Below are 27316 nucleotides of genomic sequence, written 5' to 3'. Positions count from 1 at the left end.
AAACACACAAACATGACTGATTAAACAAATAATATCTGCTCTCTCGCTGTCCCGAAACCTTCCCAGCCAACATTGGTAGTCATACATGATCTGTATAAGAGACATATCAGACAAGCAAGCAAGCAACTCAACTGTCATGCGCCATCCGAGGGGGAAATCCATCAAGGCATGCTTTCATAGAGGTGAACTGAAACCGTGAAATAAACCACCAACAACGTCTTCTTTTTAGATGTCTATAGTTCCACCTCCTGGAAGGACGCCCCGTCAGGCGTCGGTGCTGTCTTTGCGTTGGCATCATCGTCAGTCTCATCATCTACCTTGGCCTTCTTGTCGTCCTTGTCCTCACTCTTTCGCTCGCTGCCGGCCGGCCGTAAGGCAACCTTGTTCTCCTCCTTGTCCTCGAACCGCACCTTTTGCTCCGCCTGCTGCTCTGCCTTGGCCTTTTGCTCGGGTACGTCGTCGTCTTCGCTACTCGAGCTCTGCGAGTCGCCATTCTTTTGCGTCTGCTCCTCCTTCTTCTCCTCTGGCTTTGCTGACTGCTCACCATTCTGCGCAGGTGGTGCGGGGAGATCCTTTTCCTCCTTCTTCTCATTCTTCTCAGGGGGTGGCGGAGGGTGAGGCGTAGGCTCTTCGCTCGGGGGTCCAGGCTTCATGGCATCGAGGTAGAACTTTGTGACACCGAGGATACGACCGGTCTTCTCACAAGCATCAACCCATTCGGGACGTACGACGGGAATGTTGCTCTCGACAGCCTTCTCCCATTGCTGCCCCCGGCCTTCAGTGGTGACAAAGTGTGTCGTGTCAATGCGAACACCCTCAACAATCTTGGCGCCAATGCGCTCAACCGCCTTGATCAAGTTCTCCTTGGTAGTGCCTGGCAGAATGCCCGTCGTGATTGTGATACCGCTCAGATCCGTCATCTTGTGTGTCCTCACGGGCACGCGCTCGCTGATAAAGGTGCCGGCGCTGGTGCGCAGGACCAGGTGGAAGGTGTACTCGGTATCGACAGCAAGGCCGCTGATCTTGGTGCTGTGCATCTGAAGCGGACGGGGGATATTGCCAGCCTTTTGGCCATTTCGGTAGAGGCTCAGGGACATGAGGTCGGCGGTGGCGAGCTGAATGGGGTCCCATTCGAGGACGACCGAAGTCTGGGTGGCATTGCGGCAGCGGAGGACGGGGGTGACGGGCTCCGAGGCGCCAAACGAGTTGTAGATCTGATCTTGGAGGGCGCGGAATGCGCGGTCGGCGGCGGCTTCCTTGGTCGCGTTCTGCGAGACGTTGATGTCGACGATGCTTCCGGACGAGATGTTTGGGGGGAGGAGGATGGAAGGGAACTCGATCTACAGGGACAAAGGCATTGTGTCAGCAACAGATACAAGCGAAAGAACAGCGATTCGAACTCACCAGACGCTTATCCGGCGTCAGAAGGACGGTAACGCCGGCGTCGACCTTGCCGACGGTGAGGGAGACGAGCATGGTAGCAAAAGTCGCAGCAGGATAAGGGCGAACGGTGATGATGACAGGGAGGGATGGCGATGGGGCACGAGGACGCGGCAGAGATGCACGCTCAGGATGAAACAAGGGTATGCAAGTAGAAGCTGGCCAAGATCCGTCTACTCCCGATCCGTGTGCGCAGAGGTCGTATCGTAAGTGCAAGAGAGGAGGTTGGTGATAGTGTCCAGTGCGATAACGTCGACGTGGAATTAGCTTCGCCTGGAGCTGCTGAGCTGTTCGTTTGTGGAGGTTGAAGGGTGACGGCTTTTCTGGCGCGCGACAAGACAGCGCCAAGCAGGCTGGCTGCCGCTGCCCGCTCTGCGCCAGTAAATTTGGGGGAAGCACGGCCCCTGAGCCCCTGTAAATTAGCACCCAGATTCCCTCGACGCTGCCAGCAACCGACGCGGATCTTGTGAGGCTCTCCCCCAGCTGCGTCAGCCCAGAACCGCCCCCTGTCTTTTTGTTCCTTAAATTAGGTAGGCTGCCGTCCGCGCCCGTTGACATGTTTCGGCCTGGAGCCGACGGGATCGATAAAGATGCCGGGAGATTGACAATGGGATAAGAGACGGTGACCTAAAAAGTCGCTTACTTTGGGGATGATTCTTAATGCCAATTAGCCTCCCTCCCTCACGTTGCTGCCTCCAGCCAACCCTCCCTTCGCAGATATTTACGGTGGTCTTGGTACCTACGTGCCAACTCGCTGATGTCCATGTACATGAATTGCTTCATCTCGTCTTCAGTCCTGTAAAAAGACACCATCTCCAGATCTACGGCCATCACTTTGCCGTCCACCAGGATAAAGTTCCCCAGTTGACTATCCTCGAGGTTCACACTAAAGCTGATGAGCGCAACGTAACACTCCTCGAGCAGCCTTGCAAACTCGTCGAATTCCAGCAGTATACCTTCGGGCTCGCGCAACGACGCGCCCCCGACGTCTTGAACGATTATCGATCTGAAACCATTGCACCGAACTTCGCCATAGTAGACGGGCACCACGACGCCTTGCACGGGTTTCAATTGCTTGTAGGCTCGGATCTCAGTGTCCATAAGCTCATCAGGATCTCCATGCTCCTCCTCTTTGCCTTGCCTCTCAGTCTTGAGGACAATGTTGGGAGAAACCACTCCGGAAAGATGCTTTTGACGTAGGAACGGACTAGCTGAGGGAAGAAACCGACCACACCGTGAATGAATCGCTGGAGTCGTGAAGGGTCCACGCGCAGTCGCAGCACATTGGGATGATAACTATCAACAGCTCGGCCAGTGGCAGAAACCAGGCGCGTCCGAAACCAAAATTGCTATCCAAACCAACATGAGCCCAAGATTCATTGCAGGAGTGTTTCCTCAGCTACAACTGACCACTGATTGCAACGATGGGGCGGGCTCTCTGGCTATGCCCCCCGTCGCTGTCAAACGATATCGATCCGGCTCACCAGGAATTTTAAACTTGGGCAGCTCAACCGCCGTCATCGGATGCGGATTGTGCCCAACTTGAATATATTGCGACATCGTAAAGTGGCCTCCCAGGTTGACGCAAATCTGGACATTGAGGTTTCTGTTGAATTGGCTGTGTTTTGGTCAAGTTGGTCTCATTTCCCCTGAACCTTCGGCCACACATTTATTCCTGTCATCCCCAGGCGAGCAACGAGCAGCAGCAGACAACTACCTATGTGCCTACTCAATGCACAAGTTTTAGACCTTTAAATAGGACAAACCTAGGTATACATTTCATATTGTTTTTAAAGAAGAGTATATATCGTTATATTAGGATAATTCGTCTTGTTTTTCCTAACTTCTAGTCAAAAATGATCCTTTCGTTAGATCATATACGCATTAGAGCGTACCGAAGCCATATGGGCCGCCTTGTGAGAACGAAGTGCTGCTGGGTGGTTGTTTCCTGCCAACTGCAGACTGTAGGCAGCAGCGAGCAGGCAACAAGGTCAGTATGTCCATCACAGCGAGCCTTGTTGACCCCATTCCTTGAGGGGGTTTAGATAGTCATCAGGCTCTACCTTAGTAAATCCACAGGCTTCTATCATCACCATTATCATCACCATCATTACCATGAGCTCAGTACAGTCACTCATCTTCCAGCACCCTACCAACTCTATAGACAATCCCGACATCACTTCATACACTAGCAAAACTTGGGCAAAGTCATATGCACCCCTCCGGAGATATCGGCTTCACACGACGATGGATATGGGTAGCGGAGAAGTCACTGGGGTAGATTTTGACACTGCGTTCCTCCCCTCATGGACGACGAGGAAAAGCGAATGAGCGAAGTCGAGCAGCTGCCGAACGCGAGACACTGGCGATTCGAAACCGAAGCCGATATCGAGCATTGGTGGCACACAGAGGTATCAGATGTGGTACTCGCCGCCTGGCAGAGATACCCAGCCATTGTTCAGACAGACCACACAGCTCCTCTGGGGGACAAGAACATTCCCGAGAACGTCGACTCCACGTACGCCATGTACCTGGGTGGTTCAAGAATACCCGTGATTATTGGCGAAATGAAGCGGAATCTTATTCGGGTCGACGCATGGTGCCAGGGCAGGATGAATGAAGCACAACAGAGGCTGGCGCAGGAGCTCCGTGGGTGAGTGAACAGCAAACAGCCTGAATACTTGGGCAGAATGTCGGGTGGCTCATTCAGTCCGCTACAGCTACGCAGACAAATATCAATGCCCTCAGGTCTTTTGTTGGGATGACCGGACGCTGCTTATCCTCCAGTTTCGAGCACAAACAGCCAACGAGATTCGCGATGAGAACTGCAAGGTGGATTGTTGGATCTTGCCGCTGAACACAAGCATCTGCACGTTTCGCTATGCGCTCTATCGGCTCATGGTGCAAGGGCTCAGGCGATGCCAAGTAGGGACTCCAGGTCCACTCACCGTCGGAGGATTGACCGCGACTCACCGCGAGTTCTTCTCTGGGCAGCCTATCTGGTCGCTCAATGGCAATCCCAGTTACACTCACCCCGGCGGTTGCTCCCGTGTCGTTGATAAGGAAACGGGGGCTCTGGGATGGGTGCATCCCGAGCAGGATCCTCAGGGCGCATGGGAAACAGGTGCAATCTGATAAATAGTTGCAATTACTTAGGGTGATTTCATCATGAGAAATCTAAGGAACAATCATAAGGGCATGAAGAAGCAAGTGAAGGTTTAGATGAGTTTACCTTTGTCAAGCCTCTAAATGATAATCATCCTCACAGCATGAAGGCACCAAAGTCCAAACCACTATAAGTAGATGACAACAAAGTGTCCTCTCACCTGACCAGGTAATGAGCATGAGGAGAGTTGAGAGTGAGCGATAGATCGAGTATAGAGGGTTCGAGGGCGGGACGATTGAGAAGTCAACAGTCTTGGCCCTCATTGGTCGCCGCGAATTCCCTCCAACTAGAGGGAACGACCGCAAGTGTCCGAATGTATATGTTCAGCTATCCCAATATTAACCCAGGACCGCTTCTCGCAACAAGATGGTATCTTTGGCGACTTCAACCCCTTTGTTGATATAACTATAAAAAGGGGGGCGTTCTTGATCCAATGGCACAGCCAATGCACAAGGTATTATTCATTCACAGACTATTATACAGCCAAACCATCCAACATCATCTCTCATATACTTGCTGCAGCTTTTCTTGCACCTGCAGCCTTGGTTGATCGTTAGATACAACCTGGGCATTTCCTTAATCCTTAACAAGAGACATCTCCGTTCTTGGGGGCATAGCCTTACTTCTCCTTAGCCATGAGGTCGAAGCTCACTAGCAGCTCATCCATCAACTTTTCACACTTTGTAAATGATAGGTATCCTTAACCGAAACGGTGAGCACGTGCCGACTTCACCGGCTCTGACTTCCTCCTCCACAGATATTGCTTCCACTCCCTATCGATCGCCTGCGCAACACCTTGGCCAAACAGGTGAGCCGGCGAGTGGGCTGCCTTGAGTACATCCCCCAACGTCACTATCACCGTCCCTCGGATCCCAGTGCCCGGATGTCCCAGCTCCTCCAGCGCACTCGCCAGCGCCCACGTCAGTCTCCGCTGCGTGATGCCCTTTACCACTCCGACGAACCCTCCCCTATTCATGGTGTATATCCAAAGCTGTTCATCAACCAATTTCTGCCGGTACTGGGCCATTATAGCTGGTGTTAACGGGTGTTGATGCGGTGTTAGATATTGTAGGTGATATGGGTGAAGTATGTATTCGGGTGAATACTGCACGCTGCAGCTAAAGTTGTCGGTGATGCGTCGATGTTCCGGGCCGAGCCATATCCTCAGAGCTTTCGAGTTGTTGTATTCTATGCCCGTCTCGTGGAGGAACTGCCACACGTCGGGTGTCGTCCTCAACCTTCCATTGGGCTGAACAAAGAACTTGGCCTGCGCGGGAATATAAAAGTTGGTCTGCGCCTTCGGGTTGTCTAATTGCGGGTTCCTGGCCGCCGGCGGTCCCTCGAGACCTTTTCTTCGGGGTTGGTCTGCATTCTCTGGTGAGGATTTTCGAGTGCCCCTATTTGACGGGTCTCTACTTGATAGATTCGGTTTGCCTGTTCGAGGAGGAGGAGAGGGGGTAGATGTCGAGGATGAAGATGTCGTCGTTGTAGAGTAGGCGCATCGGAGAGAGGTTAGGGACCATGACAAGAGTCTAGGCCCTGATGAAGCTCGAGCTACCGCCATGATGATGAGATGGCAGAGCGTCTTCTGATCATTTTGTGGTCAGAGGTTCGCCGAATGTTGTTGCGCCTATGATTGGCGTGCGCAAAGTCAATGCGACAGCAGGCGATGGAGCGAACGGGAAAACGTCGTCGAAGATGAAGTCGCCATCTTCGGAGCCGGCATTGGATGTTCAAGGTTCAATTCCCGTCAAAGCCACAGTGGCGGTGCAACAACTCTGCTCCGCCAACAAATCCTAGCCGCCACCCTCAGAGTCACTGTCAATGTTGTGCATGATAACGGGGTACCACACTCACAGCAAAGCTCGTGCCCTCAGCAAAAGTATCAGCGGATCAGTCATACGCCACACTTTGACTCATTCTGGGTCTAGTTCTGAATCACAAGCCCACCCGCCGCCCAAACAAAGCCCAACTCCGTCAGTCAGCAACCAAGCCAAAGTCGTCTTGGAAAAATCCACTTTCTCAAACCAACGACACCACAACAACATCATCACCACTTTCCCCAGACCAAACCTCACCTCCTCTCTATCCAAAGACACAGACCACAAACTTATCAACATGCCTAAGAACAAGGGAAAGGTACAGTACTCACTCCAACGTCCACTGACTCTCTTCGACGTCGCATCTCTACGCGCAACCGAACCGAGATGCCCCGCCCCCACCATCACCACAAGCCTACCGCGCGTAACAACGAGGAAACCCATCATCGCTAACACATCCATCTCTATAGGGCGGCAAGAACCGCAGACGTGGTACCAAGGAGAACGATGACCAGCGCCGAGAGCTCACCTTCAAGGAGGATGGCCAGGAGTACGCCCAGGTCGTGAAGATGCTCGGCAACGGTCGTCTCGAGGCCCTGTGCTTTGACGGCAGCAAGCGTCTCGCCAACGTAAGTGACACAAAGAAAAAAAAAATTGCCCCTCACCCGAAATGACCCGCGTTCAACGTCACCATCCGCCCAAAACATGTCACCAGCTAACAAAATCCCCCATCTATAGATCCGCGGCAAGATGCGCAAGAAGGTCTGGATCAACCAGGGCGACATTATCCTCCTCTCCCTCCGCGACTTCCAGGACAACAAGGGCGACGTCATCCTCAAGTACACTGCCGATGAGGCCCGAACCCTCAAGTCCTACGGCGAGCTCCCCGAGAACGCAAAGATCAACGAGACCGACTCGTTCGGCCAGGGCGAGGACGGCGAGGCCTACTTCGAGTTCGGTGACGCCGACTCGGAGGAGGAGTCGGACGCCGGCCCCGGTGGCAAGAAGGAGGTCGACATCGACGACATTTAAGAGTCACCCTCTGTCTCCCCCGTCTCTTTCTCACTCCACCGAGCCCCCGACGTCCCGGTCAAGAATCAGACATGCTGTTTCCCCAGCCGGCGTCGTTGATACTGTCTTCTCTCTCAAACCCCTGGATGAGCCCCCAACTCTATTCCTTGGGTCCCACGACAGTAGTTGCTGTGGAGCCCTGGACGGCCGTGGTGGGAGGGACGTCACGGCCTGTCAACCTCTTTTTCCGTCAAATCTCATGTCTGTTTTCTGTCTTGTTGTCTTTGTTGGTTGTACTGGACGATCAAGGTTTTCTCATGCATGCATCGCGACTGTCGCACTCGTCTCAAAAGTACTGGTTTAGACAAGATAAGAGAACACTCACTTTTTCATGAATACTGTTTATTCTTCTACCACGTATCCAGACTCAACAAGCTCACACACACACACACACGCTTGCCCGGTCTGTCCGTGATCTCGCCTTGCAACTCGCGCTCGTAGAAATTCGAAACTCCTCAACACCATGCGGGCTTTTCCCCAGAGCTTGACCTCCTTTCCGTGCCAGACCCATAACGGATGCCCACGCAAAACAAGCCAACTTGACAAGATTTCAAACCCTATGAAGATGTTGCGGCCGCGCTTGCTCAGCGGCCTAGAACGTAAAGGTGTGGGAGCAGACTCCATTCTCGCTCGTGTGCGCAAGCCTTTCCATCCAAGCGACAAACCATGATTTTTTCCGGCTTCGTTCATCATATCCTCCTCTTGAGTCGCTGTTGTGTCTCGCTTTACCAGTCGTCATTGTCGCTCTCGTCGTCTATGCTCGTTAGATACGCTAATTCAAATATCGTTGAACTTCTCACAACTTACCACTCTTAGAGACCTTCTCTTTTCGCTTCTGCAACGCGGCAGCCAGAGCATCAGCCATACCACCACCGCCACCAGGTGCACCGGGAGCTCCAGTGGCACCGCCGCCGCCGCCAGATTCACCACCAGCAACTTGGGCACCGCTTCGGTCGCGAATCTGCGAGCGATCAACCTTCTTAAGCGAGGCGATACCGCCAGCTCGCTGGATGTCTCCCAGCATGGCCGATCGACCAGTGTCTGCCGATGGCAGAGCGGGCGCTGGGACACCGGATGAGTATCCAGAATCGCGGTTGGGCATGGGCGGGGGTGGAGGAGGCGCGCCGCCCATCGGGGGCATGGGAGGTGGAGGCGGGGGCGGAGGTGCACCAGAAATTGCCGGGGGCGGCGGAGGAGGTGGAGGAGGAGGAGGTGCACCGCCTGAAGTTGGTGGCAGAGGAGGGGGTGGAGGAGCACCACTTGTCGGGGGTAGCGGAGGAGGGGGAGGAGCGCCGCTGGTAGGAGGCAAAGGCGGAGGCGCGTTGTTCGTCGGGGGTAGAGGCGGCGGAAGAGGAGGATGGCTGCTGGCGGCCGGGGGAGGGGGTACGGGACGAGAGCTCGGAGGAGGCAGTGGTGGAGCTCCAGATGCCGGCACCTTTGGTGGTAGAGGTGGAGGGACAGCCGCAGGCGCAGCGTGAGAATCGTTTGCACGCGGGGGAGGCGGAGGGGGAACTGGTCCACGGCTGGGTGTCGGGGGAGGAAGTCTCGCGCCGGCGAAGGGAGGAGGAACGCCAAACTTGTGGCCGTCGTTCTTCTGCGGGTCGAGCGGCGTCTTGGCTGGCCGAGGAGGCGGTGGTGGCCCAGGGTTGGGGGCAGCAGCAGCTGGTTTCGGAGGCTCTGGGCGCGAGAACTTGCCGGCATCGGCCAATGGCGGAGGAACGCTGAATTTGGGTCGGGGAGGTGACGCCGGTCTTTCAGGCGCGGCAGGAGACTCCGCCTTGCCGGATCGTCGCGGAGCCGGCGGAGGTGGGGGCCCGCCTTTTCTCGGGGCCGGAGGCGCAGGAGGAGAATGGCGTCCGGCTGCGGGCGGAGGCGGAGGCGGAGGTGGAGCTCGTGAGCCGCGTCCCTCATTTCCGTTGGTAGGAGGTGTCGACGCAGGCGGGGGAGGAGGTGGCGGCGTCGAGTGCGGCTGGTTCAGCTTCTGCTGCTCCTCCCTCAAGAAGTCGACGATAAACTCCTGGTTCTCCTTGATAAAGTCGTCGGTCAACCCCTTTTCCTGTAGGTCGGCACCAAAATGCTCGCGCCAAAGAGGATCAAAAGCGTCGAGGAGCGCAAACTCGGATGGCTTGACGCCATTGATGCTTCCCGTGGAGTTGACAACATGATGCTGGACGGGGTTCGAAGTCATTCGTGGAGACTCCGGAGGGGTCGGGGCCGTGTTGTGGGAATGAGAGGAATGGCGGTGACCAAAAAGACCCCCCAAGATGCCGTGCTTGTGAGTCGGTTGGGCACCTCCTCCGAAAGGCGTAGACTTGGTGGCTCGGCTCGCATTCTTCTCGCGCTCGTCCATCTTCTTCTTGAACTGCTTGGCCTCCTTTTCGTCGACGAAGCTTAGACCAGCTAGACACTCCTCCAGTTCGAAAGTATGGAAAAAGGTTCGGTCCTGGTTGTAATGCCACGTATCAAAGATTTCCTGGTCCCAGATGACTCCTCGATTGGAGGGCTGAATAAGTTAGCGGGCTGATGAGAGAGATGGTGAGGCAGGCCAAGGGGGCATACCGAGATGTCGACCAGCTTCAACCAGTAGGTATGTCCAACCAGGTCGTTGGCGAGCACGATAGCTCCCTGAAGTCCGGTATAGGTCCATTTTGAGCGATTGGGGTAAGCGACGTAGAGCCTAGCAACGGCCACTGCCTGAATCTTGTTGGACTGCTTGGGCACGATCCGCTTGACGGTGTCCTTGTCGTCGTCGCTGAGGATGGACGGCATTGTGACGTCGTGCTGGAGGGGGCGGAGAAGGGGATTCGGGTCGATTCGACGTCTCAGCACCGATATCTCGAGGATGTACGGGCAAGAAAGAGTATGAGCGAAGGGAAGAGACGAAGCCGTCAAGTTGTCGCCTGAACTGGACGCGTGGAGTGGCGCTTAGTCGGTCTCCTCTTTCGGCGTCTGGTCAGAGTGAGTCGCTTGGCGCTCGCGTGAGGCAGCCGAATTCTGGGGGTGGGAAGTAGGCCCAAGGATTCCAGGCGGCGGACAAAGAGAGAGAATAGAATGTGCAAACAGCGCCCGAGCTTTCGGGCTTAGAGGAGAGGGTCCGTCTCAAATGGCGTGGGAGAGAAGCACGGATGGACGACGTCGCATGGATGTCAAAGTGTCGGTCCGTGGGGAACCAGGCTGGCCGGGCGGCGCTTGATGAGGCGTAAGAAGAGTCGGAGAGCGGGCACCAGCCACAGCCGCTGGCGAAAGAAGCGCTTTCGGAAGGTCAGCACAGCCACCTGCCAAGCCTCTGAGCGGGGCAGCCTACGTCCTTTTGCAGGAAACGATAGATTTGCTTTTTAGCGGGAATGGAAGCTTGAATGGAGCTACGAGTATTGATTCTTCAGCGGTATTTGGTCAAGAATAATAAGACATTCTATTCTTCAGGGCTGGCTCAGGTCGTGACGAGTCGCAGATTCAGCCACAAACAGGGTTCTAGAAATTTCTCCGTACATGGGCACGCACAACTGTTGGGCAGCCACAGATTACCACCAAGATAGCCGCCAACTGTGGGTTCAGTGGAGCAGCATTTAGGGGGAAAGATGGAATCGACTGCGCGTCAGCCTGAAGCTGAAGCTCCGAGAGTGCCGTCAAACAAAGCTATCGGATACGTATACGAGCATGAGATTACAGACGGAGAAGAGATTGCGGACATCCATGCGCAGGAAGAGAATATCTTTATCATATTATATCATGTCTGGTGCAAATTCCCATGTCTAGTCGTACAGTCGTGTCAGCAAGCGAAAGAGAAGAGTCGCTGCTTATTTCTTGTTCAGAGCCTCCATCTTGGCCTTGCGCTCCTCCTTGGTTCCCTCTTCTTGGGGCATCTCCTTGGGAACGGCGGGTCCGGGGTGCGCGTTAAAGGCAGACACCTTGTCCTTGACCTCGTCCTTGATGGGCTGGATGGAGAACTGCTTCTCGCCCTGTGGCAGAGTGTGTCAGTCATGAGTTGGTGAAGTATGGGACTTGGGAGAACTAACCTCCTTCTGCTGCTCGGTGCCGGTCATTTTGATGGTTTGTTTGGAAAGAGTATTGACTTGAGTGTATGTTCTTGTCTTTGTAAATGTTTTTGTTGTCTTGATCTGAAGTCTTGTCCACAAGTTGGATATTGTCGTCCTATTTGTAGTCGGCAACCGCATCATGGCCGCGACGGGCGATGACGTCGTCTCCCCTCCCACTGGCTCACCAAAACGCAAACTACGTAAGACGGCCTGTGGCGCCAGCGTGAATCAGATCGCGACGGGAAGAAACGCAAGCCGTTAGGGAGCCCGCAGGAGTGTCACAAGAGATTGGGGAAACTCGCTAATTGGTTATTTCCTGCAAGAAGAGTCGATGCCGAACTTGACGCATCGTACCATGACGTGGTGCCCTCGAGATTGTGGTGTGAACAATGTAAGTGGGCATCACTGTGAGACGGCCAAACCAAGGTCTTGAGCAAGCTTGATCTTGGTAGCGTTCTTCGGAGAGAAAATCATCTACGCATACACCAATCGCAATTTTTAGCCGGCTTTTGACAGGACGCCCGTTATCTGTGAACGGAGATCTGTTGAAGTCATGTTTCTACTTCCATGCAAGTCATTCGCAGCAGATCATCTTTCCACTCGCGAGGTCTGACGTATGCCTGAAAGCCAGGTTCAAGGAATTAAATGGGCTAGAGTGTCGATTTGTTACAATATGAATCCGAGTCGTTCTCTAGACAACTATCAGTGTAAAGAAGTATCCCATCCTTGTCAAGCAAAAGCTGGGGTAAATGCTTGGCTCTAGTCCAGAGGTTCTACAGCCAAACATAACTCCATCAAGTTTGATAATCTCAAGAATTATATAGCTTTTCAAGATTGATCAAATAGATATTAGCTTTTAGTACTATTGATATTATTATGTCTTGAGGCCTTCCATTCACCTTGTTCAGATCATGGCTGGTCCCTGTCGCAGCCTAGATCCTCCCCACCAAGATCGCCATTCACGCCAGCCATCTTTCCCACCTTCAACACCTCTTCCACCACCAGCACCAGCACTCGGGTGGCCCGCATGTCTGCAAGCAATGCCCCCCAACCAGTGAAGCTTTCACTTCCGCTCGCAAGTTGCCTATAGCCACCCGCCACCGACCCCAAGCTGACCATCCCCAAGGAGTACCAGCAGAACCTGTTCCAGGAGCTCCGAGCCGAAGATGAGCTCGTCGTTCTCGCCCGCGGCCTCGGGCTGATGCGCCTCATTAACAACCTCCTCCACTCGTACGATGCGGCCGGAAACAACTTGATAGTCATTGTCGGGGCCGAAGATCGAGAGAATGGCTGGATTGGAGAGGCATTGGCTGAGCATGCCGCCATAAGCATGTCCCCCAAGGCGCGCGGCTTGACCGTGGTCAACACCGACCTCCAGAGCGTTGGCGCAAGAGAAAAGATGTATGCTGGCGGTGGTATATTCAGTATCACGTCGCGCATTCTAGTAGTCGATCTCTTGACGAGCTTGCTGAACCCCGAATCTATCACTGGCCTCGTCCTACTTCACGCCGATCGCGTTGTCGCAACCTCTCTCGAAGCCTTCATTCTCAGAGTCTACCGGCAGAAGAACAAGGTCGGCTTCCTCAAGGCCTTTTCCGACAATCCCGATCCTTTCACCACGGGCTTTTCGCCTCTGGCTACCATGATGAGGAATCTTTTCCTTCGAAAAGCCTCGCTCTGGCCCAGGTTTCACGTCACGGTTGCGCAGTCTCTGGAGGGAAAGAAGAAGGCCGAGGTCATCGAGCTTGAGGTCCCCATGACGGATTCAATGAGGGAGATCCAAAACGCCATCATGGAGTGCGTCGAAGTCAGCATTCACGAGCTTAAGAAGGGTAACAGTGGCCTGGAAATGGACGACTGGAACCTCGACAGTGCTCTTCTCAAGAACTTTGATGTCATGGTTCGACGACAGTTGGATCCCAATTGGCATCGTGTCAGCTGGAAGACTAAGCAGATCGTCAACGATTTGACGGTGCTCAGAACCATGCTCAACTCCATCCTGACTTATGACGCCGTCTCGTTTCTTCAGCATCTGGATACGATCCACGCTGCGCACTCTCCTCCCCCGGGGTCCACTCGGCAGACACAGTCACCTTGGCTGTTTCTTGACGCTGCACAAACTATCTTTGACACGGCAAGACGACGTGTCTATTCAGCCACAGCAAAAGATGCCGCCCGAGAATCCAATATTGATTCCCTTCGGCCAGTCCTTGAAGAGCTTCCCAAGTGGTCGCTCTTGGCCGAAGTCTTGGAGGAGATCGATCGCGATCTGTATTTCGAACCTCCCGTCAAGGACGATTCCAACGGCAGCATTCTTATCATGTGCTCCAACACAGACACCTGCAGGCAACTACGAGACTTTCTACAGACAATGCATGTCAAGCCCAAGACGGAGAAGAAGCCAGATGAGGATGAAGAAGACGCAGATAAGCCATCTGCCGCGTTCATGATGCGAAGGCGACTGCGAAACTATCTTAGGTGGAAGAGGCAGTTTGCCCAAGTCAGCGCTACTCTATTTGCTGAGAATCAAAAGGCTCTAAATGGTGCTACCGACTCTCGTCCGGGTATGGGCGGTCACAGGGGCGGGAAAGCACCGGCGAACAAGAGAAGACGGGTGCGCGGTGGAGGCAATGTCGGCGCCTCGATGGGTCGGGCAGAGAATGGCAGTATCATGCAGTACATTGAGAAGCCAGGAGAAGTCGCTGATCTCATGGCCGAGGTCCAGCTAACAGAAGAGGAGGCACAGCAAAAGGAGGAGATTATCGCGGACCCTCTCGACAACATGGAAGATTACTTTCAGCTGTACGACATGCAAGATCTTATTGTCGCCCACGCCTATGACGGAGACCAGGACGAACACGTCCTCGAGGAAGTCAAACCACGGTACATCATCATGTACGAGCCAGATGCAGCATTTATCCGACGAGTCGAGGTATACCGGTCGTCACACAATGACCGGAACGTCAGAGTTTACTTCATGTACTACGGTGGCTCAGTCGAGGAACAGAAATACCTTTCGTCAGTCCGCCGGGAAAAGGATGCCTTCACCAAACTCATCAAGGAGAGAGCGAGCATGTCACTAGTCATGACAGTTGATCCCGCTGAAGATCCTGAGGAGGCATTCTTGCGAACTGTCAACACAAGAATCGCCGGCGGTGGCAGGCTAGCAGCAACGGCTGAGCCACCACGAGTGGTTGTGGATGTGCGAGAGTTCCGCTCCTCTTTGCCATCGCTGCTTCACGGACGATCCATGATCATTGTTCCATGTATGCTCACAGTGGGCGACTACATCCTCTCTCCCAACATCTGCGTGGAGCGCAAGTCCATCAGCGACTTGATCTCGTCATTCAAGGACGGTCGACTATACACACAGGCTGAGACCATGTTCCAGCATTACAAGAGCCCAATGCTCCTGATCGAATTTGATCAGAACAAGTCCTTTACGCTGGAGCCGTTTGCCGACCTCTCAGGCAGCCTGAACAGTGTTGCTCCAACCAACATGTCTTCAGACCTCCAGTCCAAGCTAGTTCTGCTTACACTAGCTTTCCCCAAGCTCCGCATCATCTGGTCTTCGTCTCCCTATCAGACAGCCGAGATCTTCGAGTTGCTCAAGACGCAGGAGGAAGAGCCAGATCCGATCGCGGCGGTCAGGGCCGGTCTGGACAAGGACGCACGTGCCGAGGATCAAGCCTTTAACCAGGAACCACAGGATATGCTCGCCATTGTGCCTGGTGTCACGCCTAAGAACATCAAGAGCTTGGTGCTCGAGACGGAGAGCATTCGTGAGGTGGCCAACATGACAGAGAAGGAGCTAGAACCTTTGGTGGGCAAGACGGCTGGACGACAGATTCACGGCTTCTTTAACCGGAATGTCATGGAAGAGGATGACTAGGTAGAAGACAAGAATACATGATACCCAATAATGTCTGGCTCTTGTCAGTTGTAAATGCTTCATCAAATGAATTATCCCATGTGATGTCTAGTGTCCTTGGTCGGAATATTGACCAACATGAACAAGAAGGATGTAGGCACTTATACGACACTTGAGAGACATGTTTGACAGAACAAGGTGGATTGGGTATCCTATGCTAACGCAATCATAGAAAAAGAAAAACAGGCGGCCGTTTCAGGATGAATCTCTCCAAACTCGCTCTCCCCCTCTGACAATCTTTCTTCTCCTCCTCAGATCCTCTTCACAAGCGGGATCTTCCTCCCCTAGACCCTCGTCGTCCGCATGTGTCTACCGGTGCGTCGACGGGCTCGTCCGGAGCGGCTGCCGCAGTAACCGCAGGTCAGGAAGCTGACAATGATGCCGCAGAAGCGGACGACGGCGCTGATGAGGGCGTGGATGATGTTGCCGATGCCGCTGATGACGGCCATGATGGCGTCGCCGATGGTCTGGAAGACGGAGCGGATCTGGGAGAGTAGAATGTTAGCTTGCGTGTGGTTTGGTGAGGCGGTGCAGATGTGTGACTGGACGTACACAAGACATGATGCCACCCATTGTGAAGGATTTATAGAGGGTATTTGTTTTAGGTGTGTTTTTTTGGTGATTGCTTTCGCAAAAAAGTTGTCCTTAGGTGGAGATGGAAGAATTGATGGTTTTTGTTTGTTGTTGTGTTGTCGGTTTATGCGTTGTCTTTGAGTGATGAGTTGGTAAGTTCCTCTTCCCCCCTCAGGTTCCCCTGCATCCTTATATACAAAGAACCTGCCCCCCATGCCTGGCCCCAGAGTCGCGCCTGCCATCCGTGTTTCCACCACTTTCATCAAACAATTCCTTTCCTGACGTCAGGTTCACCCATCTCGATCCTTCACCTCATGACCTCCAGCCACAAGTGTGCCTTTTGATCCTGTGGCTAATGCATCATCCAAGAGTCGTAATTGGTCAGATATGTGGCGTCCATGACGTACGCGGCTCGCCGTGTGGCTGGCACCAAGGTCCCAAAATCAAGGCCATTGTGCATCCTTCAGCCGCCGTAGCCCTTCTTTTTTTTTTCTGTTAATTCCGTTTGTGCTTTTGAGGTTGCGTCTGCGACGTCAGGGACATCGAATCGACCAGGAGGTTCCCCTGCAAGTGGATCCGCTGATTTTCTCCTTTAGTTGTGTGACATGGCCTTGTTTGATGAAAGTGTTGTAGTACAACGGGAGTGTGACGTCACAAAGTCATGATGAGATCAATCATCATAGGCGGTTATGTCACCGCGACGATCAAGAATCTCCATGGAGAAGACGCGCCGGGAACAGGGCATCCCCTGTTTTCCGTGCCGCTGGCCTCATTGGTTCAAGTTCCCGAGCTTGCAGCCATGACGGTTGCTCGACGTTGTGTGTGTCATGTCCGCATTTGGTATATTCTGCTTCGAACTCGAACCTCATTGAGATGAGTAGGTATCTGGTATCGGGGGGCTATCTCTCTAAGTATTTTGTACATGTGGCGGTGTTTGTGCCGTTGAGAAGTCCAGGAACGCCCAATTTCTAATATACAAGACGTTTAAAACCACCGCTTCTTTGCCGCCGTGGCCTTTTGCATGTTGATCCGCCGCAACATCTCGCGGTTTCTGTTATCGAGAAGTCCCAGCGCAGTCCGGTCATCGGGGAAGTAAACCTGGCCGCGAGGGATCCGTGGTCGTTCGTCATCCATCATCTTGATACGCTGTACACGGCGCAGCTTGGTCAGGCCGTACCAGCACACGATGAGTGAGAAGATGACCGAGATTCCAGTGACGCTTCCGAAACCCCAGTGTGTCTCTTCGATAAAGTTCTCCAGGTTCATGCCGTAGAGACCAGCGAGGAAGGTTCCCATGGCAAGACCCAAGGTACCAACGCTGAACTTGATCTCGAGCAGCATGAGGGCGTTTCGGTTAGCATCCAGAATGGCACGAACGCTGTAAATGTTAGCAACACGACATATTGGCATGGAATATCATGCTTACATGTCTTCCGTGTTTCGAATGCCCGAAACGAGGCTTCCTGCCTCTTGGACGATTTCGTCCGTCAACTTGTGATACGACTCAAGCAGCATTTCAACCTCGGTGTGATCATCCATTCCCCTGTAGAGATCGTGCGCCTTTTCAGTCAAGTACATGGCCGCAAGGTCGTCATCCGCCTCGAGGAGATCCTCGATGGCATCTCGGACCAGCTTAACCTTTTGCTCAAAGGTGCTCACTCTCTTGGACAGAATGAGAAGCACACGCAGCTTCTGCCGGTCGATATCGTCCTCGAGCTCGCTAAGAATGTGCATGACCGGCTCGCGCACCGCCTCAAAGTCGGCCTCGAGCTCTGACGTCACCGAGGTCAAGACGGCTTCCAGCGCCCGGAACTCGTAGGGCAGCGAGCCCGATCCTTGTGTGTTCTTCTGCTGTAATTTGCCTTGCAGGTCGTACATGAAGGCCGATTGGGGGTATGAGGTTTTCGAGCCGTAGACATCGAAGAGAAGCACACGATCATGCTTGATGAGGACCTTCAGGTGCAGAAGGTTGAGCAGGATGGCCGACGGACGGATGAGGATATGAGGCAGATTCGACGAGTCGATCTTTCGCAAGTCTCGGGGCAGCAGACCATACTGGTAACAGGCATCGTCAACATCTCATCGAATATCAATCGCGGGGTTGCAGCGACATACCTTGGCGATGAGCTCCGTCTTCTTGAACTCGCCATCCACCAGGATCACGTTGCCATTCTCGTCCACTTCTGTGCAGCGCAGTCGCGGCTCGGACGCCGCCTTGGCGGCCATGGTTCGACGGCTGTTGAATATCGACGAACTGTCGCTGTATTCATCATGGCTGGGAAGATCATCGGGCTTTAGGGATTTTTCACACTTTCGGCCTGTGATCCCCCATAATCGCTCATGCCACTTTGGTGTAGCACCCGTCGAGGACCGACCCCATTTGAACCAGCCAACATTGCGTGAGGTACTAAAGTTGCATCTCGTTGACGTCAACTGCTGCTGGTCTTGGCTCTTGAGCCTCCGCAGGATCGGCTCGAGGTTGAGGAATGAGGCTTCCAATGTTGCAGTACGGCGCTCGCATGTCGTCGTGAGCGTCCTAGACTGCCTCCGTGTCGCAAGATTCGAGGATCGAGCCCGGCGACACAGGACCGGGCCGGCTATCGCTTCTGGGCCATGAGTTGCAAAGGCCCTCTTGGACTGGTACCGTAGGAATCGCAGCAGGCTTCGAGAGGGGACCGGGCGCAGAGTTGACATCTCTGAGGAATCCGCGCGTCAATCGGCTCACGCAAGCATTGGCGATAGCGCTGAGGGTGGTTAGGTCGTCGAGTTGGAGAGCTTCCCGACCAGTTATCGTCGTGGATACTATAGCAAAAGTTGGAGGTTGACTTGCCTTAGTCATCAGAACCAAGTCGTTGGAGTTTTGGAGACAACCCGAATTTTTACGCTGGGATTCCGGAGTCGCGCACGGGCCATTTGCACTTCGATTCGCCGCTCAACTCGATGGCAGTTGGAGCGGGCGAACCACGATAACCCATGAGACTGAGCAATAGCCAAGGTGAGACTCTTTAAAGATTTTAATATTCATCATCTAAGGATAAAGTCTAGGGGTTATCGTCTGATATCTTATACTCTGAGCTTAAAGGGCCTCCATATCAACGCCTACTTGAACCTCCCATCAGCCATCCCAGATTTCTTTATCAAGCTCCTATCAACTTGATTGCAAATCTAAGGATTTCAATCTTACCTGGACCAAATATCTCCCCTCGTCTGAGATAGAGCCGTTTCATCCAGAGGATCCGGCCCAAGTTTTCTCGACTTGGTGCTACAATCTGAACCATTCGTCCAATCATTGTCCTAGCTCAGCACAGCAACCAACCAGTATTACCACCATCACCATCCAGTTCTACATTTCTATATCGACATCTGGATTCCCGAATACTCTATCCTCGATATGGGCCTTACCCCAATCCGCATTCGAGGCAAACGCAAAGCTCCCTCTGGAAACAAACCATCCAAGTTACGCCCCAACTCTTCGACAGACGACAACGGACCAAGTCCCAAAAAGATGAAACGCTCACTCTCTAATGTCCTCGCCTCCCGGCCCCTTCGTGGACGCCCTACTTTACAATCTCTACCTGCCGAGGTCCTGGAGATAATCTTCCTCTACAGCGCCAGCTTATCCCTGCCACGCTCTTCCCCTATTATCGGTGCAAAGTTATCCGGCCGTGCTACTCTCCTACGACACTTTATGTGGACGTTTCACGACACTTGGATCGATTGGTTCGGGATTCCTGTGAACTGCAATACATCTAGAGATGATGTTGGTGGTGATCCCCGACTTCAGGTTCGTCGGCCTTTTGCAGTTACCATGATATACAAGTCCCTTTTCCTAACATTGCCCAATAGTCCGAGGTTTTCGAACTCCCCTGGGTAAAAATTGATTTTATTCTCCAGGCCCAGCAGACATGGGCCGATACACACGCCAAGGGCCGGTACTATGAGCATTGCCTCCCGAAGCTCGACACGGAAAATTACCCCCTTACGCACACCTCCGACCACCCCATCCAAGGCCACAAGGGCGAATTCAACGCCCGCCAGTGCTTCGAAGCCGACTACCAGGTAGTCTCGAGCTGGGAGCCTGTCAAGGACGTCGAGTGCTGGGCCCAGTGTGACGTGCACCCTGACTTCCGAGCCCCCCGTTCCCTCATCACCGGGCCCTGGGATGAAGAGGAGCTGCGCCGACTTTTCTGGCTCCGACGGGCGGGGTGGGCATTTCATTGGGATGGTGAGAGCGTCGACTGGGAATCTCGGCTGGAGTGCCTCCGCAACGCCTTCATCGACGCCCCTGTCCCCAGTGTGCTTATCACCAACCTCCTAGACCTCCTTCAGCTAGGACAAGGTCTGCCAACCGACATACTGCAGAAAGAGAGGCGACGGATCGAGCAGCGGCTAGAATGGGGTGGTGACGATGCAACAGGCAGGGAGGTTCTGCGACAAGTTTACTCGGGCACGGAGCTGTGTGACGAATCACCTCTCCACAGACATTGAGGCATCATCACCCCGCGACACGAAGAATTTCCCCCGGGCCTTGCTCAGGCAGCTAGAGCTTACCAGATCCAGCTCGCCGATGAGGCATGACTAACTCGCCGACGCCCTTTGGTCTTACTACATCAAACTCCAAGGATTCCAGATGGTTCCCCCTGTCGAGCCATTATGGGATGCATTTCGACTCATTTCGACTCATTATGGTTCATCATTCAATAATTCACATGTACAAAGTTGCAGTTTCCCGTAGTGGAAGTTTCGGAGTCGTCTTGCTGCACACCATTATGTGGCATATGGAATCGAACCGAGTGAGGCACCGAGGTCACGATACATAGTCGTAGTGCCACCAATTAACCACTTTTAATAATAATTAATTTCAAAACCAATATTCTTGTGTGTATATATCTAATATCTTATATATTATTACTTATCTTCTCGCAGGATAGATGTTCGTTCTGTGTATCAGTACCTAATCGCCTTCTTGGACGGTGTGGCGTGGGAACTAGGGTTTGTGTGCAAATCATGGAAATCAAAAAGTTTCCGTATGAGGAAGGTAAACCCATGCTTCAACAAGCTTTCATCTCATGAAACCATGACGGGACTGGATGGGGGAGCCTCATGCCGGAAGGGTAGAATGACCCGAGACCTCAACACCATGCATCAGCATCAACAGACATCAGCACATGGGTAGACAACATCGACATCACTTCACGCACGCACTCAACTATCAAAATTAACTTACCTCGTAGCCAAGTACACTTACTTACCTCTCCCTTACCTGTCTGTCCACTTACCTTTGATCCTCAACGTCATCAGTTTCTCCCCACACACACCACCATACTCAACGACATCCAACATCCACGTCGTCTCAAACAACACCAACAACGTGAGGCTTTAAAAGAAAAACCCACACACACACACCACTCCTCGCCACTGATTGCCTGATCCGGCAAGCCTCCAACCTCAAGGGGAAGGGACGAAAAAAAAAGAGTAACATCCCGTGAAGTGTGTGCCAAGCGGACGGGGGAACGAGATGACTCACACACCGTGAGCACACCATCCAATGAACCGCGCGATCCCGGGACTTCACGGCCACGGTCCAGGCAGGTCCCTAGCGTTCCCGGATGCATGGTTCTCGTCCACGGGTGCTTGTGTGTGGTCGATTTAGGCGCTATCGACACCCAAAAAGAACAAGGCGATGCTCAGATGATGCACGCCTTTGAAGGGCTTTCACGGCCACAATTGCGCCTCAGGTGCTCCGCTCCTCAGGCTCCTCAGGCTCTCTCAACCGCGCGTTAGTTCAGCGGGTAATGAATGAAGGAATCGTTGGTAGGTTTTCGTCTCCAGCGTAATCACGAGGTCACAGGTAAAGGGGTTTGTTTCGCTTCAGCCGCGCGTAAAGGTCAAAAACGTAACGTAAAGTAAGGGGCGAAGTAATGAGTGTTTGTTTCCAGCATAATGCTTTTTGATTTCGTGCTTGTCTTGCTTTCTCGGGCGTCTTGTCTCCTATCCGAGCGTTGGTTCCACGAGGGATCAAGAAAGACGGCCACGAGTCCACTATCGCGAGACTGTTTCAAGCTAGCTATTAGATTTCGCCATAGCGTCATCGCTCTCTCCTCAGTCCAGTCTTGGGGGCGCTCCTTTTGCTCGATTTCGCTTCCGAAGTCGGTTGGTTGGTTGCCGTTGGAGTTCCCAGAATCTGCCTTTGAAGAGGTCGGGTGGATCAAGCTTTGGCTGTATGTCGAAAAGACATCATGAAGTGTTTTTTGTTGGTTGTCTTGTTGTTCGCAGAAAAAGGCAGCTTGAACTCCAGTTGATGCGAGAACCCATTACCTCGCAAGGTCCCGCATGTCGACGCCGAGGCTCTTTTCTCATCTTCGGTGGTCGTCGTCGGGTTTGTCTTGTCGGTCTTGATGGCGAACCAAACCTATTACTCCCCTTATAATTCCATTCCATTCCATCCATCCGGCATTTATCGTTTGCCAGTATCGCTTTCAACTCTAGACTCTTGAGAATCTATAGCCATCATGATAGAGCAAACGATGCCGTATAAAAGCAACAAACACAAAAACAAAAATGCAGCGGCGTCCTAGTCATACAAGATTTGCAATGTAGTGCAATCATCGCCTCCCACCGTCTCCCGAAAAAAATGACTTTCGCCGCCGTCTCCCCCTCCCAACCAAGTGTCCGATCCGGATATGCATGCAAGTGAACACGCTTTTGGGCCTCGACCTCGAGCGCCATCCAGATACCTCTTTAGGGCATGGATACACGCCCGAGGCCATGGTATCAAAGGCCTTTTGGCAAAAAGACTCCCTTCTTCCCAGCCTCCCAGGTAACTTGCTTCTTGACATAGAAAATAGTATTGAGTTCGACATTAATCTTCACAGTGTAGTCAAAGGATATAGCGTGTCGATGTTCGACGGGGTATCAGGTTGGTAAGGAAATTAGTGTGACCAACGAGTAGATAGTGAGGTGAGGTTTAGTTCAGGATACCCTCCCACATGCCAGGTCCCCGCAGACCCATGTTGGAGTGGACAGAGGAAAGTGCATACTCCTGTGCCGCCTCAGCTGAGCAGCAGATTCGCTTGCCGCTGCCGGGAAGGCTGGGTTGAACGGGAATCTGGAGGTTCGATTCCAAGGCAGAGCCTCGGGCGCGAACCAACGTATCGGACCAAGCGTGGCGCTCGGTAGAGTAGTAGTGACCATTGAGCATCTCGCGGACATTCTCCTGGAGACCGTTATCCATAGAAGCAGTTCTGCTTCGCTTGGAGCCAGTCCGGGCGAATGCCGTGGGCACAGCTTCAGCAGCGCGGTAGTTCTGAAGCTCCTGCAGGGCGCGAGCAGCGTCGGATGCATCGCGTGTCATGTCCTCCAGTTGCTGTTCTCGTCTGGCCAGTGGAGTCTCCATAGACCAGTCCCCGAGCTTGTTAACCGTGCCGGTGTAAGACTCGGGAGAAGACGAATAACAGTGCACGTCGTAGTCCTCAGGAACCGAAGGGATTGTCGGCTTCTGGCTCAGCCTCTCATTGCTCAACCTCGACATTCGGAATCGCGACTGCATGCCCAGCTTGGAGGAGCTGAGGGTCGCGCTAGCGAGCGAAGAGGCAGAAGAAATGGAGGAAGAGCGCGAGGAGCGCGAGGAATCCGAGATCATCGATTCGGGTGAGGAGGCAGTCGAGACTGAGTTGGCGAGGGAGGATCGACGGGTTGGGCAGTAGCTTTGAGGCGACGAAGTAATTGACATGGGAATGCGGTCGAGATACTGAGTGGCGCTCGTGTTGTTGGCCTGGGCCATTGCCAGACCCATGGCTGAGCTCTTACCAAGCATGTGGGAAGCAGCACCCGCAGCAGGAGTGCAGAGCCCACTGCTCTGAGGAGTAAGTCGGGGGGTGGGTAGCATGCCCAAAGCCGGAGCTGGAGCCACGCGGCCGGGAGTATATACAGAAGGCGTAGGCTCCATGACCATGGGCGCGTTGTATGACTTGGGAGCGGACTCGGCCGAGTCATAAACAGTTGAAGGTCGGGTTTCCTGAGGAAGGTTGAGGATGCTGCGAGGCGAGAGCGCGCAAAGGTCGCTTGACCGAGCGGCAACGGGAGCAGCAGGAATCAAACCCGCCAGGTTGGTCAGCTGGGGGTTGAGACCCAGGATAATGCGCTTCCAGTCGGCAACCTGCTGGGTCACAAGCTGAGAGACACCACCTGGGGAGGGAGGGCTAGGAGGAGGAGTGTGCTTGAGCACAATATCAGTCCATCTCTGGAAGACCTCATCGGCGATGTGGAGCTTCCAGTTGACAGCAAGGAGGAAAGCGATCTCGTTCTGGTTGATCTCATGAGTGTTGAGCCCCGAAATCTTGCTCCAAGCCCGAGCAGAGTAGTTCCGGTCCTGGAGATACTTGGAGGCCAGGATCAGAGCCGCGAGGAACATGCGGCGACCACACTGGAGCGCGCGATCGGCATGTCGATCTTCGGGCTGCTCAGTGGTGAAGTTGTGAGTCGGGACATGAGGCTTGATGAGGATCAGGTAGTAGAGAGCAACCTGAAGAGTAGAGTAGCTTGTGCGCGAGCGGCGCAGAGTCTCCTGGATAAAGGTGCGCAGCGGGAGAACCGCCTTGCTACCCAGCTCGCTTCGGCAAACAACCGAAGAGAGAGGCCAAATTGCTTCGACAATTTGAGTCGACGAATCTAAAAGGGAAACGGCTAAGTAGACGAACATGTTGTCAAAATCCAGTCATAACATACCAACAAGGCTATCGACGAAGTTCACTTTTCGGTCGGACTGTCGAACCAGAGAGGGGCGGACCTTGGGACCGTTGGAAGTTCGTCGAGGGTTTTGGCGTAGCTCAGCAGGGACTGCCTCGGTCTGGGGCTTTTGCGCGTGACGTCGGAAGTTGAGGACGCGATCAGCAGCAGAGGCCTTGGCCGAGAAGAAGGATTCGCACGAATCCGAGTCGGAAGAGTGGACAGAGGCGGAGGTGTCGTCGGAGTTCTGCGAGGAGGTGTCGGACCACACAGAGGATGTAGATGTTGAGGCGGAAGAAGCTAGAGATGCGTTGTATGGCGCATAGTGGGTTGTGGGGATAGAGGCGGGCGAAAGAGTCGCGTCGCACTTCATTTTGGGTGGTAGTTGATTATAGTAATAGGCCTGAAAGGGTGGTTCAAGCCAGGATGAATATCCAGTCGCCGTCAAGGGCTAAGTCAACCAATTAAATCGTGGTTTTACCGTAAGCAATTCGAGGGATCCGAGTCGAGTTGTTATACCTCGAGACAGCGTACAAGTGCTATCTCAAAGTATACGCGTAGTTGTGAGAGCAGGAGGCGTCTAGACGAGAGAGTCGAGAAGCGACTTGATAACACAAACGATGAGACCGGAAGACGAAGCGGAGACGGCGACTGGAAGAAGGTAGGTTTTGTCAACAGGCATTGCGGCAATGCTTCAAATCTCGAGGTTGAGGTTGGAAGCGAGTGGCGGGCCTAGAACAAGGCTACCATCGAAGCGGGCAGGAGGGAGTGGCGAGTAAGAATCCTAGGGGTGACTGATGTCGGGGTCGGGGGTCGAGGTCGTGGTTGTTGAACTTGTTGATTGATTGATATGCAGGTACGGGGAATGTGTGGCTGAAGACGGAATGAGGTGACCTGGAAAGGAGACGGAAGGGTTTATTAGGTAGCCCGAAGTGGTGACTCTTTTTTAGGTGGCCTTGGGAGGCGAGATGCCAGGCGCTGAGGTGGTGAATGACAGCCTGGCGTAGTGGGTTGTGACTCTTTGCACGGTGGCGAAACCGAGCAAAGACCGCGGGGCTTGTGGCAGGTGGACGCCAACTGGCGATCTCGGAGAGAGCGTGAGGGAGCGTGAGCTGCGGGAGCCTGTGCCTGGCCTGGGTTTGTCTGAGGCAAGGATGACTAACGCGCGCGGCGGAAGACGCAACGGGTGTGGCGAAGGGGATGAACGGCTAGGTACCGGGGCTGCAGCCTGGGGAGGGAGTGGATGTAGGGACTAGGTAAGGAAAGTATGTTGTGAAAGCTTGAATGGAAAGGGTCAACAGACGGGAGAGGGAAAATACAGAGGGGATTGAATCAAACGGCGAAGGGGAGTGATCTGAGGATGGCGATGGTGATGGTCAGGATGATGGGGGATGAGTGAGGGCTGGTGAGTAACACGGGAGGAGACAGCGAGTCCGGAGACTGACACAAGAGTCACCCAAGTGGAAGAGAGACAGGACACTTCTCTCAAGTCACCTCACCAAGAAGGCGGATGACTGGTGCTAGGCTGCGGGCAGAGGGCCAGGGGAGGCAAGGTTGGTCCCTAGAGGATAAGCTGGGCTTGGGCTGCGCTCGGCTTGGCTGGGCTGGACTGGACTGGACCCGGGGGGCGGCAGTGCTGGCTGGCGAATTCGTGGACCGTAGCGTAGGCGGGAAGCAGTCAAAAAAGTATGACTCTTTTTTTTCGACCTGTTTGGGTTGGGCGGCAAAAGATGTGCTGGCCGGTTTGCTCACAAAAGAGGTAGAAAAAGTCGCAGGGTGCAAGTGAATGCCGCTGCGGCCTGGCGTGACGAGGATTGTCGCGGGAGCCTTGAGAGGAGAGATGAAGGGTATGTAGGAAAAATAAGCAACAACAACAAAGACGAAGGCAGACGCCGTGGAGAGTGGAGAGGTACACGATCCAGAGCAGACTTCAGAGAGTCGCTGGGGACGGATTTAGAGGGAGAAATCGAACATGATGCCGACGATGCTGTTCGATGGGGGGGAAGGGGAAAAGGCGGGAGATGGCAGCGGCGGGCCATGGCATAGTTTTGAATGCCTGGGAGAGCGACAGCACCAGAGAGCCCGGGAGGAGAGGCGAGTTGAGCGACGGTACCTACGGCGCGCGCGCATCAAGCCCCAGTCGCGAGGTACCAGTACGATGCAGCCGTGAATCTCGTGCCTCTCAACACGGTGCAGCTGAGCCCTTGTCTGTGAACCAGCCAGTCGACGCCCTCTTCCGTGACGCGCCGTCCCTGTCCACTGGGCCAGAGAACCATTCGGCCCCACATCACAGTGCCATACAGTGCTCAAATCGCGCATTTAATACATGCCATGGCCTTCTCGATGGGCCTTGCAGCGTGTCTGCCTTTTGGCATTTCCTCATTGGCCACCCGGATGCTGCAGCGCGCGTTTCCCCCCCTCCACCCACCAGGGCGCATCCACATCCTCCACCTCCACCCTTTCCCAAGCACGAAATGTCTCCCACTGGGCCACCACTTCCCGGCCTCAAGGCAGAAGAGATCAGTGAATCAGTGAGGATGGTGGCAGAGCA

The 27316-nt window shown here is 53.8% G+C and overlaps 12 protein-coding genes across 12 annotated transcripts; 4 read left to right on the top strand and 8 right to left on the bottom strand.

Annotated features, from left to right (window-relative positions):
• Positions 1-233: 233 nt before the first annotated feature.
• NCS57_00423800 (uncharacterized protein) lies at positions 234-1752 on the bottom strand (the record flags this gene model as incomplete). Its single annotated transcript, XM_053054207.1, has 2 exons — positions 1405-1752; positions 234-1340 (listed from the first exon to the last, which is right to left on the bottom strand). The coding sequence occupies exons 1-2, from the start codon at positions 1474-1476 to the stop codon at positions 234-236; spliced, it is 1179 nt and encodes a 392-aa protein (XP_052916367.1). The 5' UTR covers positions 1477-1752.
• Positions 1753-2079: 327 nt separating this feature from the next.
• Positions 2080-2725, bottom strand: NCS57_00423700 (uncharacterized protein; the record flags this gene model as incomplete). Its single annotated transcript, XM_053054206.1, has 3 exons — positions 2080-2096; positions 2184-2628; positions 2675-2725. The coding sequence occupies 3 exons, from the start codon at positions 2723-2725 to the stop codon at positions 2080-2082; spliced, it is 513 nt and encodes a 170-aa protein (XP_052916366.1).
• A 1021-nt stretch (positions 2726-3746) lies between these two features.
• Positions 3747-4575, top strand: NCS57_00423600 (uncharacterized protein; the record flags this gene model as incomplete). The annotated part of the gene is made up of 2 exons (XM_053054205.1): positions 3747-4093; positions 4161-4575. The coding sequence occupies 2 exons, from the start codon at positions 3747-3749 to the stop codon at positions 4573-4575; spliced, it is 762 nt and encodes a 253-aa protein (XP_052916365.1).
• A 731-nt stretch (positions 4576-5306) lies between these two features.
• On the bottom strand, positions 5307-6170 carry NCS57_00423500 (uncharacterized protein; the record flags this gene model as incomplete). The annotated part of the gene is made up of 1 exon (XM_053054204.1): positions 5307-6170. One exon carries the CDS (start codon positions 6168-6170, stop codon positions 5307-5309), a length of 864 nt encoding a protein of 287 aa, XP_052916364.1.
• A 467-nt stretch (positions 6171-6637) lies between these two features.
• On the top strand, positions 6638-7458 carry NCS57_00423400 (Eukaryotic translation initiation factor 1A, Y-chromosomal; the record flags this gene model as incomplete). The annotated part of the gene is made up of 3 exons (XM_053054203.1): positions 6638-6745; positions 6897-7055; positions 7165-7458. Exons 1-3 carry the CDS (start codon positions 6725-6727, stop codon positions 7456-7458), a joined length of 474 nt encoding a protein of 157 aa, XP_052916363.1. The 5' UTR covers positions 6638-6724.
• Positions 7459-8222: 764 nt separating this feature from the next.
• Positions 8223-10266, bottom strand: NCS57_00423300 (uncharacterized protein; the record flags this gene model as incomplete). The annotated part of the gene is made up of 3 exons (XM_053054202.1): positions 8223-8251; positions 8305-10000; positions 10057-10266. 3 exons carry the CDS (start codon positions 10264-10266, stop codon positions 8223-8225), a joined length of 1935 nt encoding a protein of 644 aa, XP_052916362.1.
• A 1028-nt stretch (positions 10267-11294) lies between these two features.
• NCS57_00423200 (uncharacterized protein) lies at positions 11295-11675 on the bottom strand (the record flags this gene model as incomplete). The annotated part of the gene is made up of 2 exons (XM_053054201.1): positions 11295-11456; positions 11514-11675. The coding sequence occupies 2 exons, from the start codon at positions 11673-11675 to the stop codon at positions 11295-11297; spliced, it is 324 nt and encodes a 107-aa protein (XP_052916361.1).
• Positions 11676-11889: 214 nt separating this feature from the next.
• Positions 11890-15426, top strand: NCS57_00423100 (ERCC4 domain-containing protein; the record flags this gene model as incomplete). The annotated part of the gene is made up of 2 exons (XM_053054200.1): positions 11890-11925; positions 12625-15426. The coding sequence occupies 2 exons, from the start codon at positions 11890-11892 to the stop codon at positions 15424-15426; spliced, it is 2838 nt and encodes a 945-aa protein (XP_052916360.1).
• A 323-nt stretch (positions 15427-15749) lies between these two features.
• Positions 15750-16038, bottom strand: NCS57_00423000 (uncharacterized protein; the record flags this gene model as incomplete). The annotated part of the gene is made up of 2 exons (XM_053054199.1): positions 15750-15950; positions 16018-16038. 2 exons carry the CDS (start codon positions 16036-16038, stop codon positions 15750-15752), a joined length of 222 nt encoding a protein of 73 aa, XP_052916359.1.
• Positions 16039-17022: 984 nt separating this feature from the next.
• NCS57_00422900 (Magnesium transporter) lies at positions 17023-18732 on the bottom strand (the record flags this gene model as incomplete). The annotated part of the gene is made up of 3 exons (XM_053054198.1): positions 17023-17416; positions 17465-18093; positions 18154-18732. 3 exons carry the CDS (start codon positions 18730-18732, stop codon positions 17023-17025), a joined length of 1602 nt encoding a protein of 533 aa, XP_052916358.1.
• A 697-nt stretch (positions 18733-19429) lies between these two features.
• NCS57_00422800 (uncharacterized protein) lies at positions 19430-20526 on the top strand (the record flags this gene model as incomplete). The annotated part of the gene is made up of 2 exons (XM_053054197.1): positions 19430-19822; positions 19885-20526. The coding sequence occupies 2 exons, from the start codon at positions 19430-19432 to the stop codon at positions 20524-20526; spliced, it is 1035 nt and encodes a 344-aa protein (XP_052916357.1).
• Positions 20527-23005: 2479 nt separating this feature from the next.
• NCS57_00422700 (uncharacterized protein) lies at positions 23006-25138 on the bottom strand (the record flags this gene model as incomplete). The annotated part of the gene is made up of 2 exons (XM_053054196.1): positions 23006-24708; positions 24766-25138. 2 exons carry the CDS (start codon positions 25136-25138, stop codon positions 23006-23008), a joined length of 2076 nt encoding a protein of 691 aa, XP_052916356.1.
• Between the last annotated feature and the right edge of the window lie 2178 nt (positions 25139-27316).

This window comes from Fusarium keratoplasticum, chromosome 3 (assembly GCF_025433545.1).
Source record: "Fusarium keratoplasticum isolate Fu6.1 chromosome 3, whole genome shotgun sequence".
NCBI lineage: Eukaryota > Fungi > Ascomycota > Sordariomycetes > Hypocreales > Nectriaceae > Fusarium > Fusarium keratoplasticum.
Note: the sequence above shows the minus strand (reverse complement) of the source record. Positions and strands in the feature narration are given on the sequence as shown.